Source organism: Fukomys damarensis, unplaced genomic scaffold (genome assembly GCF_012274545.1).
Source record: "Fukomys damarensis isolate Sample0158 unplaced genomic scaffold, DMR_v1.0_HiC HiC_scaffold_26, whole genome shotgun sequence".
Taxonomy (NCBI): domain Eukaryota; kingdom Metazoa; phylum Chordata; class Mammalia; order Rodentia; family Bathyergidae; genus Fukomys; species Fukomys damarensis.
In genome coordinates this window covers 33,958,820-33,972,795 of record NW_022900938.1, presented here as the reverse complement: position 1 = coordinate 33,972,795, position 13,976 = coordinate 33,958,820, and the positions used below count along the sequence as shown (strand labels likewise).

Genomic DNA, 13,976 nt, shown 5'->3' with positions numbered 1-13,976 from the left:
GGCATAGTATGTTTCTGAAGAAAGCAAGATGAAGTTTGCTAAGACCCTGAAGCCAGAACATGAATTAGGAGGACTCTCTAGTGGGGAAGGAAGGAGGACTAGGCATAGCTTGGCAGAGAAAATTATTTTAAGAACTTAAAGTCATTGGGTATTGCACATTTCTCAGAGCAGCTATACCACAATAAAGATCTTCACTTTTCATACCTCTTTCATTGATTCTCAGACGGAAGGCAGATTTGTAGGTTGAAAAAAGGTCACTTCTATCACTGGGTATAGGTTCCTATCAGATCAGGTCAATGCTGCACCTAATGCTGCTTCTGGGTATCAGTGCTGGGTATCTAATGCTATTTTCCTGTTCAGACTGGTAGCTGTACCATATGCGGCTACTGAGCATTTGAAATGTGACTTTTCCAAATTTGCGCTATAAGTGTAAAACAAACGCTGACTTTGAACACTTTGTGTGAAAAAGTAAAATATCTGATTAATAATTTTATATTGATTTCATATTAAAACAACAATATTTTGGAGAGAATGGTAAATAAAATTTATTTCATGTATATCCTTTACTTTTTAATGTACTTCCTGGAAATATTTAAATTACATGTGTGCCTCATGTAATAGTCCTGGATAGTGCTGATCTAACAACTTTTGTGACTGCAAAGCCAGTGGGAGGCAGTGCAGTATAGTGGTTAAGGGCATGGGCTCCAAGCCAGTCTGCTGGAGCTCCTCAGCTAGCTCTGCCACTTAATTACTGTAAGACCTAGTGAATTATTTATGTCTTTATGCCTCAGTCTCCTTCCTGTAAACAATAACAGTAGTACCTGCTTTGTATGGTTGTAGAGGCTATTGAATGAATTAATGCATGCAAAGCATGTGAAGTAACGGCTGACACATGACATTAGTAAGGGCTCCATAACGGGAGCCACTATTACATTATTATTGAAAGCACCATTGTTACGATGCACTCTTCTTCCCCCCCTTTTTTTTTATCTCTAGAGAGAAAGGCGGTGGGTCTTCCAGAGTGGAACCAGAAGGTATAGCATCTACAGTAGGTGGCATCTTCCATCAGGAAGCCTCCTTGGCTGTCATTCCTTGGCCCTGTTGTGACTCATCCTCTGAAAATCCCTCCAGATGTAAGAAGGAAGTTAAACAAGGCTCTGCCTAAGTTCACAGTACCATGATTTTTGTTTGCAAATGAAACTCTATCCACATATAAGACTACTCTTCACTGGCTCTCTTTGCAATTTCCTTGCGATCAGTAGCCTTCTGCTCCCCTTTCTGCTTTCTCATTTTGCCTGTTTTCTCTCCAAGTTCTGAACTGGAGAAGTGCTCTTGCTGTGGGACTGGGAGGACTGCTGACTTGTCGGGGTGGGCACCCTGCAGGGCTTCCCTAGGAGGCAGACTACCCAGGAGCTAAAGTATCTGTGGAGGAAGAGGCAGCCCTGGAGCTCAGGTGACTCCTGTGAAGCCTCAGGCAGGTAATTTTTTTCTTCTCTTTTCCTTACTACAAAAGCATAGGGATAAATAAAATATTGTACTAAAAAAGGCATCAGGGCAGTTGCGCATGCTCTAAAGGATGGCATGTTGATGTGCCACTCAAATTGTGTAGAAAAGTAAAAGAACAGACAACAATTCAGTAATGAGAAGACATTTATCAGCCCAAGGCATGTTTCACAGGAAAAAAAAAAATCAAACCAGCTAGATACAAAAGGCTCTGCATTAAAAAGAGGGCCAGCTCTGGAAATTTGCTTTTGTTGTTTGGGATGTGTTTTCCGGTAGAATCAATACTATATGGGATTACAGGATGATTTTGATTTCCAGATGTCTTGCTAAATCCACTCTCATAGTCACAGATGGTTGGGAATATAGCTGGGGAATTTGACTTTATAAAGCAAACAATGAGGAGGTTCTTTTGTATTATAGTTATTCACTCTTGTACAGCAAGATTCACCTTATGTTTTCTTAACTAATGGCTGCAAGATGCATTTTGTGTATGTATTTTTAAAAAATCAGTTTACGTGAGATTTTTCAAGGGAAGGCCTCCAGGAGCACTCTGCCCACCTGAGCTTTTAAACCCAGTTCTGTTATCCTCTCACTTCTTGGATTGTGTGACTTCCAGCTCTCTCTTGTGCTGTGCATAGAAATGTGATATTTTTCTGATGTGTTTTCTCGATTGGATTACGATGGTTTGAACCTATTTTTTGGTTACATCGGTATTGTTTTACTTTTTATGCTCTTAAGTGGTACCAATTTGATAGCTTTGATTTAAAATTCAGGACTTACTATTTTTTGGTTGTTTTTCATGATTTTATTAAGACACAAGTGACAGCTAATAAACTACATACACATGAGATTACAGTTTGGTGAGTTTTGACAAATATTTGTTACCCCTGTGAAGCCTTCAAAAATCAGCTTCACTGATTTACTTCCTGATACCACAGATTCATTTTCTTTTCTTTTTTCTTTTTTTAATCAGCATATGAAAATAAAAATATCTCTGCCTTCTGGAACCTACAGTTATTGCTATCATCTATGCTAAAACTTGGGCTGCAGGCTTTTGGGAAGAGGAAGAGTTAAAGGACAAAATCTGATGAAGTCTGATTTCATGCAGCTGTTATTTCTGCAAGATAGTTTTAGGGAAAAACACGTCATTAATGGAAGGCAGTAGATGCGAGACCCCTCTTTCTGAGAATGCAGCCAGAATTGTTAGGGCAGTCACTCTAAGAGAGAATTTGGGACCATCTGTGCCAGGGTTGGGTCACTATAATGCAGAGTCCTGGGCCACACGTCAGTCCTGCTGACTCCAGATAATAGGCATTTTTAACAAGCTTCCAAGTGAATCTGATAATCATTACATTTGAAAACTTCGTAACATAAGTACATCCTCTGCTATTTCGTTTTATAGCTGATATGAACTTGTTCCTTCCCTTTGCTGAATATGAAATTTTTGAGTATTTCCCAAATCCCTAACTGACTGCAGGCACTGATGTGAATGAAAATGCACAGAAGCAATGAGCTCTAGGAGATTCTCTGTAGAGGGCACCCTTCCTCACTGGCTGCTCTGCATCTCTTCTGATTCAGCATTAGCATTTCATGACTCGCTGCTGCGTTAGGAGACAACGTATGCGTTATTCCACGTACTCCTTGAGTTAGCTCATAGAAGAAAGTTCCACTTCCTCCCCATTTGACAGAGGAGAAATAGAGACTCAGAAAGGCAAGTATCTTCCAGAGTATGGAGCATTATTAAGTGGCAGAGCAGTATTTGAACCAGTTTGTGTAATTTAATCTCATTTTAAAAATTAGCTACACGCCTCCCTGTTAGATTTACCAAGATATGCCTTTTGCTTACATTTAGGTTTATCGTTTCCCTTTCTACAGTTCAGCAGCCACCTTTCAAGGAGATGAAGGGGGACAAATACAATTCACTGTGTTCTCTGGCCTCAATAAAAGTCATTGGAACACAGAAGACCTTTCGATGAGTATCTTTAATCCTTGGGAAAGTAGAAGCATTCCATTAAAAATGTGAAAATACCTATTTTGGCAAACTACCTAAAGTGATTTTCTAAATATTTTCTTCCACTTAGTATTACTTGACATTGACAATGGAAGGCAAGCCACCCACCTTTTTCATTGATGCTGTGAATGATGGTGTTCCCCTCGTTATCTGTACTTATTAGGAATGTAATAAGGCATTCATTTTCTCCTTGCAGGGAGCAGGAAACAGTGCTATCCTTTGAGAAATCTGTAGATAAAGGAGTCATTCATTAGGTCAATTAGACTCAAAAGAGATTATTTTAAAAGCAAAGTAGCATTGAGGTTTTTTTCTTTTTCTTTCCTTCCTTTTTTTTTTTTTTTTTTTTTTTTATTGGGAATTGAACTCAGGACTGTGCTTGCAATGCAGGTGCAGTGCCACTGGGTTAAATCCCCGACCCAGTATTGAGTTTTAATATGCAAATTAGAATTTTCAATATTACAGAATGCGAATTGAAAAGGCATAGAATTTTTCCTATGGAGTGAGATTTTTATTTTGTTCACAAGCCAGAAGAACATCTCCAGATGTGGTCAATCAGGACTGATCATCAAATGTACCTATCAAACTGCTGTGGGCAGGATTTCACTAGAGCAAACTGCCAGGCACGAGCCCACAACTTTCTCAGGAATAGAATATCCCCGACTGACTATGGGGGGGCGGGTGTATATGTTTCTCTCTGCTGAGAGAATCTGGGAGGATGTCTAGATTACACTGCTGCTCAGTCCAAACTGATATTGATACTTTTAAAGGGGCCTTTCTCAGAATGGCATAGTCAAGCTTGCTGGCCGTGTATTGTCACAACGGTAACCACAAATTAACGTCAGGAAGCAGAGCCTGAAGCATTATGTAGCTGAGGGACAAGGAACATAAAGGGAAACCTCAGATTACAGGGAGCCCAGGATGGCTGTCATTCAGCATAGCTTTTCTTAATGAAAAAAGTCTAGTTTTGCTCAAATCTTTTCCAAATAATTTTTTGTTATGCTTCTTTAAGAGGCAGAGAATGAGGATCATGACAGAAATTGAAAATAAAGGGCCAATCTGAGATCTATTTATCAGAAATTCTAGTGATTCAGCTTCTCTGCCAAAATTATGTTGCATTTTCTTAATTAAAACAAAACAAAAATCCAAACTCCTTCATAGTTCCCCCATCTTCTAAGTTGGACAGTCTTCAATGATACTAGTATAAGCACTGTTTTTCAGAAACGGGTGAGGAGAATGACCATTTACTCTTAATATAAACTCTTAGTATAGAATATGTGATTCAATATTTCTGTGCTTTGAGGCAGTATTTTAGAGTATTAAGAATGAGATTGTCCCAGATAATATTGGATATGCTATTCCTAGACTTCAAACTTCTGTTATTAGCTTAAAAATAATAAGTGTTAATAAAACAGAATCCATGTGTGTTTCTCTCCTTGCAAGGAAAAATTAAGTGATAACCTATTTGAAGTACACAAGTGCTACAGCTATAGAAAAAGAAATATTAAGTTGTCATTGCTCTTTGTCTTTGGATTTAATTTATAAGATAAAGACCTGACAGGGTCTGTAAGAAGCGTGCTTATGTTATTAATGAAGATGGGAATCTAGTAAAATATTTAGCATTATAAATAAGATATCAGACAATAGATTTAAGTGAATAAGCTCTTTAACTCATGAGAATAATCTGCTTCTATATAGGCACATTGAGAAAGTCTAATTACATTTATTTCTAGTCTGGTCCTTTCCAAAAGATGGTTTATGACCATCTGAATCACCTGAGTTGGAAAATATGGATTCTTGGAGGTGAAATTATGAAATAATGGATTCTTGATGAGAGAAGCCAGTGGTGAGCATGGGACTGTGGGCTTCTAGTGAATGGTTTAATGTGTCTTTTTTTTTCATTACTGGGATCACACTCAGGGCTTTGATTTGTGAGACAGGCGGTGGCACTACTGAGCTAAATCCCTGGCCCATAAGCATCTTAATAAAATGATTCTTGGTAACACTTGATTAGTAAAATTTGTGTTATTTCATGTGTTAGATTGTAAATGGCTTTGCATTCACTGTTCATACTTTGGTCATTTTAGATGGCCTTCACTATACCTTGCCTACCTCACTACTCTAATTAATTAAGATGCATGAAGTCTTTCTTTTCTTCCTCCCTCTCTCCTTCCTTCCTTCCTTTCGTCCTTCCTTCCCCTTCTCAGTGTAAGCTCTCTTTGCTCACTTGACTATACTTAATAAAACATTTTGTTCTCAGGTAGAAAACACGTGGCTAGCCTATCACACTCATTTCAGTAATATGAATTGTGTTTTACTTTCTTTTAAATGGCTTCATTGAGCACAGGGAGGCTTACTTCTGGTGGTTGTATTATTTAAGTTTTAATGGAACTGCAAGTGTAAACTTTGAGTTGAGACTCCAGTCTTGCTTTAATCAGTTCACCACTTCTTCCTCTTCTTCCTGACTGTTGCAGCTCCAGATGAAGCCTGTTTTATAGTGTTTTGGTATTGAAATAGTATTATCAAAGGTGCATTGAAAGTTTTGCACAATTAGCTGCTAAGGTTTTCTTTTGTTCTTCACAAAAAATGGACCTTTCTTTTTTACCTTCCTTTGTGAGTGCTCCCATTGTTGTTCTAGAATAACAGTGAAAATAATATCTTGAGTAGTCCATACAATCATACTCAGAGAAAGAAGAAATGTGAGAAAAGAGGTAGAAAGGTGAGGTCTGGGACGGTCCAAGAAGAATGTGGAAAATATAAACCATCTGCTCAGTTGAGTCCAGAGAACCATGAGATTTAAGACACCCGTTCTGGGGTCAGTTAGAAGATCTCAAAGAAAACAATTTTTCAGCAGATAATTAAGGGTTCTACGGTTAGGTTAGTGTGAGAATCTCTCCTGTTTCTAGTTCTTTCAACTCCTTCCCTTTCCCCTCCTGGTGATTCACATGCTCATTTAATCTGATGTGCTCAACAATTCTCAAAAGTCTTTCAGGGAAGATCCATTAACAAAATTTATAAGATAGTAGGTGCTTTTTTCCATTCGGTGCCTTCAGAACTAATGTTCCACGGAATGTGTTTTGTTACCGACGCTCTGAGCATGCGAATGTTGGAGTAATCAAGCACATGACTCAGTAATGGAATGTATAAGGTTAAATCACATGTTCTTAGAGGTGCTCACCTAACTCACCCACCGCACAAATTCGGATCAGTTCATATGGATTACGAAATTATTGTATTTCACTCTTCGTGTTCTCATTGGGGGATGGGTGGGTTTGCCAAAAGACCCTCTGGAAGAGGGAATATGATGTGATCATTTCAAAGTAGTGTGAGCAATAAAATATGTGGATGAATAATTCCAAACGGGCTCATTAGAAAAGTGGTTCTCTTTCCCAGACCCCAAGTAATCCCAGTACTCTGGGAGACTGAGGCTGGAGGATCCAAGTTTGAGCTCAGCCTTGGACACTTAATGACCCAGTTTCAAAATAAAAATAAAAAGAACTGGGGGAGTGTAGTTCAGTATGAAGCCTTAAAAGAACTTAAAATAGGGCTGGGGATTTAGCTCAGTGGTTCCACCGCCTACCTTGCAGGTGCAAGGGCCTGAGTTTGATCCCTGCTACCAAAAAAAAAGTACTTAAAATCAAAGTTGGCTCTTTAACTCAGTCTGACAAATATCTTTTTTTTTCTCTTAAGTTCATCCAGAGTAGCACTTTAAATGGTGCTAATAATCCAATTATTATTTCTAATTCTAGAAATTGTTGTATGTCTCCCTTTTGAAGATAATTTAGTCAAATACACATAAAAAAGCAAATGTTTCAAATACCACTTGAACCTATCCATCCTTTAAAATCCAAGCACTTAGGACAATCTACTCAGAAAATTGTGTACCTAACTGTAGTAAGTTCTCGACTCACACCACCTGGATTTACATTTTCTAAGGCTCACTCCCTTTTTCCCTTCAACACATTGGATTTCCCGTGTTGGTAGTGAATTGAGGTCCAGTCATTTGCAGGGCATTTTCTGCAATTTGTGCTCATTTCTCAGAGACATCTGGTAAATATGCCCCCTGTTTGCTGTGAAATGAACCTAGAAAGACAGGCTGAGACTCAGCACCAGTTATGAATGTGAGCGGACGCTGCTTCACTCGGTGCTGTAATGTGTTTCACCCTTGGTATTCGTCTAAGGTGCACACTCTTATCCTGTTTACTACTATTTGTACGTTTATCTTGGGTCTTCAGGAAAGCAGAGATGAGGGCTTTTATGAACCCTAATCATGTCCCTTCACATAGGATAATGCAACTGTATGTCAGATTTCTCAATTTTGAAATAAGGTAATTTTCAAAAGAATATAAACATCATTATATCGCTCCATTTTGGAAATGGATTAATTTCAAAATCCTAATTTCATCTATTCAGAATACATATCCTACAGTGTCATAAATTATTGTCCTGGTTATTTCCTATCACCTGAGACAGTCTTCCTATCACATTCATAATGTTTGCAGAGTAGCAATTCTTCCTGAGCAGCATGATAATGCAGAGTTTGTGATGACACAAAACCAAATTCCTCTAGATTGTTCCTTTGGGTAGGAGTCAATCGTCTTTTTTATTTTAAGCTTCTCAAATTATTTTTAAAACTAGCCTTCCTAGCTAAAAAGCAATTGATTTAAATATTTGAAATAAAAAGTTACCATTAGAAAGAATTGTTTTAAGTATTAAACTTATAAGGGCTGATGAACAAGAACAGAGTTCGCATGCATAACAGTTAGAGAAAATAGAGACGCCTAATTCTGGGGGTGGGGGAAAAGAGAAATGAGCATAGTCATGTAATGCGCTTGTTTGGAAGGTCAGGTATAAAAGCACTTTACTCCTAGAGGAGTAAAAAGATTGAGAGGAGGAGAGGATTGAGGAAAGATGGCAGCTAACTAGAAACTGCCCAGGGTATAGGGCTGAAATCAAGAAAATTGTTTTACTGCTGGTTTTAGCTTATCTTGAAATAAGGCAATCAGATGATAGAGGACAATTTCCAGTTTGGGGGGTTAACATTTAGCCATTTTTTCAATTGTCTTGGTTTCTAGTTTGGAACATATAGCATTCTGGAATTCTCTACAGTTACATTTGTTAAGCAGAGGTGAACTTGTCAACAGAGATGAAGTCCAATAAAATAGCCCTGACTTTAAATTGCCTATATCTCGAGCCATCAAGTTCTTAGCCTTACAGAACGCACTTACTCTTAAGAAAAGGAAAGCGAGTGACCTAATGTCCTAGTATAAATGAGGTTGAGCAGTCCTTGATCCACTGAGTTTCTACCTCCCAAGAAGTAGGTAAAGGAAATAAATGCAATTCAAGACAAGTAGAGCACCTTCATCGCTGATGGTTACACCTGCTAGTTTGCATTTGTCCACACATTCTTCTCCAGGCTGGCCATCTGCAGACAGGTGGCATTCAATGCAGCTCCTGCAGACAGGATTCAACAGAGTTTATAGTTCATGTTGGTGGAAAATAGATTTGCAGCTGAAATATTGCTTTGCTGCTGTTGCTGCAAGTTGTGCTACAGAAGTGTCTCCTAGATGACATTGACTTTTGGTTACTTTCAGAAAGACATTTGGATGACGTCCATGAGGACACTGGATTATCCCAAATTCCACTTAGTAGTTCACATTCTCTGAATCAGCCTTGATAGCAGTAATACTCATTTTTAGTAGAGCATAGTGATTGTTTCTGATTGGCTAGGAAAATTGTTTTTGTATTTGATTTAACTATTCTTTCATTTTGCTTTTTTCTAGGGAGAGATTATTATGCTCACAAATGTTATTAGAGATTGGTCAACATTTTGAATTTCTTAACAGAAGTGAGCTATATCTCAACTGGAATTCTCAGAATAATTAGCCTTCTTCATACATGTCATATGTGATTATGTTAAAAATTCACTTTTCCGTTAGACTTTCGAGTAAGTCCAAGAGTTCATAGGAGTATTTTTAAAAGCTTAGGATTAGAGTCTGGATACTCATTAATTTAGGCTTTGTAAGAAAAGATTTCTACTTATGGAAAAAATGTATTCCCTAGAACATAAAGAAATTAAGATATCTTAAAGAAGTAAAGTAAAATTTAGACCCTGAGTTTATTTTGCACTGCAGATCATTCTGCAGATAGATTGGGTTGGATTAAGGCAAAGCAGCACAGCTTTCTTACTGTGAGGACCAACATGGTGTGCTACTTCTTGTTCCCAGGGAGCCATGGAAACATGTACTCTTCTAAGTGCTTGAAACACAGCCCACCCATGGCTCATCAGTCTCAGCTGAAGCTGTACCTCCTTAGGCAAACCTTCCCTGACTCTGGAGGATGAGTCTTTCCCTTGCCATGGAAGCCACAAAATTTCCCTGCAGGCAGAGCTTGAGAGCAGCAACCTATGCCAAATGGGAATAGGGGTCTTGCTGTGAAGTTTCCTTTGCTTTGCAAGTATATCGCATGTATCTAAATTATGGATCTGATGAAGTGGTTTGGTGGGGGCCTAGTGGAGAGGGTTGCAACCCCTAAAAGCTCCTTAGTATGTCTTACTGATGGCTATGACAGTAGACTTCTGGCTCTATCTGTGCCACATAGTTGCATAGCGTCTTTTCCATCCCCTTTTGTAAGTGGCAGTCCAAATACCACTTTAGTTACTTTAAAGAACTTTCCCATTAGACTCTCGGCACCTGCGAAGGTAGAAACCTATAGCTGTTTCAGCCCTCACTACTGCAAGTCCATAGTCTAAGACCATTAAAGTTCCTATCTGATAAGTGAATACATCACAAATAAATGGAGGAATGGACTCACCTCAAAACTACCAAATATTAAGGAGATCTGTCTGATTTGCAAATTTTAATTTCTTTGATTTAATTTCTATATCTTACAAATCAGATTTAAGACTGAATCATGTTTACAGAAGAGATGAAATAGAAAAACAATAAAGGCAATATCCTGAAAGGAAACTTTACATTTGATTCTACACAAATAATTTTGATCATGTCCCCATACTTCTGGCAGAAGTCTTAGTTTGCCAGGGACAGTGACAGAGACATTTTGACAGCTGAATGGTGAGTAATCACTGAATGAGAAATTGATTTTGTCTTTCTGTTTCCATCAGAAATGTAAATGTTATCATTTTGAGTATCAAGGTTAATGAAAATATGAACAGCTTAAGTTTTTGATGCCTTTGATTCACTGCAATTTCATAGCAGTCATCTTGGGTACTTTCTTCATTTGACCAACAAATTTTGCTCCAGTTCCATGAGGATGTTAGCTGCTAACCAAACAAATAGTTTTCTTTCCAGTAAATAAGAAAATGTGGGTTTTGGTAGGTTATTATTGTTTTCATGACATAAAAAGTACAATACACAGTAGATGTGTATTATAACAACCACAAAAAGGCACCAAAGGCTGCAGGGTGATAAAGAAGGAGGGAACTGAATGATAAGATCATCTTTCTACCTCTGCCTCCAACAGTTTATGGATAGAAATGGATGGGAAGGTTAGACCATATCCTTTGTATAAGAAAGAGGCTTGTCTGTTTCCACTGAAAAGGCACTGACTGCAGGGTGGGTGTCAGCAGAACACCTCCAGGACCTTCTTCTGTGTGGCTGCTATTGTACCCTCTGGCCATCTAATGCTATCAGTGTGGGACATCAGCTGAACTTTCCCAGGCTGTCCGGGCAGAAATGTGACATTGTGATTCTGGATAATCAGAACCCGAAACAGGCAAAAGGGAGACTGATGTTCCAGCCCAAGGATCACAGGGCCCTGATGGGGTCTGTGTGCTTTCGCGGATGCCGGGAGACTGAACCCAGCAAAGACAATCTGAGGTCTGAATTTCCAAAATATCATTAGAACTCTGATCACCAGAAATCCTATCCACAAAAGGGACTAAAGAGAGAGGACACATTACCGTTTAGAGTTACAGGGGTCACTACAGGTAGGACATCGTTCACAGGTGGCTCCTGAGGCTCCAGGGTCCGTGCAGACACACTCGCCGCACACGCAGTCCCCTCGCCCGCTGCAGAGCAAGCCGTCTTCGGAGACGCACAGGTCCGTGCTGGTTGTGCAGTTGCAGTACTCGCCAGTCCAGCCACTCCTGCACACGCACTCACCACACTCACAGTCGCCGTTATCTGTAAAACACACGCTCAAGGCTGCCTAAGGCCAAAACCACCTGCAGTTTTTGTAGGGGTGGGGGCATCTTTTCTCTTTGCTTTAAAACATCAGCAAAAGGATGTAATTGAATATATTTACTGATTGGTCTCCTAACTGAAGATGCACTTGATCACCTACAACTTTAATAACCAAATGAAATGAGATAATCCAGATAAGCTTGTAATGGTTAAGTAGGTGCTTGGTGAGTATGTGTTTGTAGTATATCTGGTTTTAATTAATATGCCATAAACTACAGAAACATGTAGTCCCTGTTAATATCCACTCTGCTATATCCCTCAAGATGAATGAACATGAAAGCCTCATCTATAAAACAAAGAACACAGTCTACTTCCAATAGTTGTGATCAGGGGAGATAATGTACCTAAATCTATTTTGCATTCACCAATTATTTGTCCCAAAGGCATACAGTGAGTACTCAACAAAGTCATTATTTAACAAACTTTAATTGAGCATGCACTATATGCCAAAGATTATTTTAGCCATAAAGATGCAGAATTAAGTAAAACAAGGTCAGTGAATTTATAATCTAGTATAAAAGAATGGAAAATGAATATTATTCCTACTAAAAGTAATATAGTATGATAAGTTTGTGTTCACAGGAGGAAAGTTCCCAAATTACACTGGAGATCTGGGAAGATTTCCGGAGGTAGTGATGCTTGGGTTGAATTTGGAAGATAAAGATAGCAGAGAGAAGAAAAAGAGGGTTATGTGCATTTCGGGCACAGAAAAGACATAGGCAAATGATAGAAGTACCGAATCATGTGACCTGCTTAGTTCCGTATGGATAGAGATCCAGCACAGATACGGCAGTAGAGAAGATGGAAAGGTCAATAAAATGGCAGAAGTCAGGTCACGAGAAGTGTGGTGGGCTTTAAGTAGGAACTTCTTCCTGAAGGTTTCAGAATTTTAAGTAGGGGATGGGCCCGGACAGTTGGATATGTGTCTAGAAATATCCTGGCATCAGTATAGAGAGATCACAGTAGTGACAGGGAAACCAGTTGAGAGGCCCTTCACAGGCAGGGGCCTGAACTACTGCAACATCAGTGGGAAAAGGTAAAAGGACACACATTTCAAGGATGGAGTGCTCAGGGCATGTGTGACGGGTGTGAGGTGCCGTGTGAGGGCAGAAAGGTAGGGATGGAATCCTCCCCATTGCCGAGCTTTCCACTGGAATAAAGCCAGCTCATGTTCCCTGCCATATACTCAATGCCTGTCATGCTCAACTTTTGAGTGAATAAATGGTTCTGAAGCAGATGAGGAAATTATCTTTGGTTATGGAAGACAGTGAATTCACTTTTGTCTCTCCTAGTTAACATCCTAGGTGGTTGAAAATCTATAGATGAGCCTGAAGTTTGGGGTTTGGATCCAGCAGGACACTGTGATGGTGGATCAGGTCTTCCAGGGTAAGCAGGTAGGGAGGAAAGCTCTGGAGACTATCAACACTTAAAATGTGGTCAAGGAAGAGGATTCTCCTGAGACAGACTGAGAAGCCTTAGAGGGCAACGACGGTGATGCTGCAGAATCCTGGCGTGAACACAGCTTCAGTGAGGAGGCACCTGGACACTTGCTGCGGACCAGCAGCTCATCCTAATGCTGCAAAGCCCTTCCTGGATCTGGCTGCATGACAGAGAGCAAGGCCCGCTCCAAAATGATAAGCTGTTTAGGAGGGTGGGATTTTGTTCCTTTCTGTAATACCTTTGTGCGCCTGCCATGCTCAAGGTACTAAAACAGGCATTTGATATTTCAAACAAATAACATTTATTTACAAATTCTCATAAGTGATATTTTTCTTCAGAAAAAGAATTGTGCACCTAAGCACTTTGCACCAAAAAGTTTTGCTTTTCCAGCAAAACTGAGGGTTATCTATTACAGTCTGTAACAGTGCTTATACCAAGACCTGGCCCACAACTCTGCACTATGTAAGCACTAGTTATTAGCATTATTCTTCAAGACATCTAGTAGAATTTATAAGCAAAATTATTCCTCAGTATTAAAATTCCTATACTTTTACTGAAAATAAAGTGGATGTAAAACAAAATCACAAGTGATTCATTCTTTTGCTTGTAGGACACACTGCCAAGTTCACTGTAGCACAAAGGTTTTCTCTTACAAACCTTAATCTAGTAACTAGCTATTTTTCTGTCTTCATGAGTGGGCCTAAAGAACTAAGGGTAGCTAACAGCGTCCTTGACTTAATGTCCTGAGTGGACAAAAATCACTGAAAAAATAATCATAAAAGTTTCAAAGTTGAATTCTGATTGCTCCTGGTGTGTGTGTG

General features: G+C 39.2%; 1 protein-coding gene across 2 annotated transcripts in view; it reads right to left on the bottom strand.

Moving 5' to 3' along the window:
* The window catches only part of Itgb6 (integrin subunit beta 6), an 80,920-nt gene that overhangs the window by 14,313 nt on the left and 52,631 nt on the right, over positions 1–13,976 (bottom strand). For both annotated transcript variants that reach the window (XM_010606818.2, XM_010606819.2), the window contains 3 exons: positions 11,433–11,655; positions 8,871–8,965; positions 3,623–3,742 (listed from right to left, as the gene is read on the bottom strand). In XM_010606818.2, the coding sequence (XP_010605120.1) occupies positions 3,623–3,742; positions 8,871–8,965; positions 11,433–11,655 (438 nt within the window). The remainder of the gene's footprint in view (positions 1–3,622; positions 3,743–8,870; positions 8,966–11,432; positions 11,656–13,976) is intronic.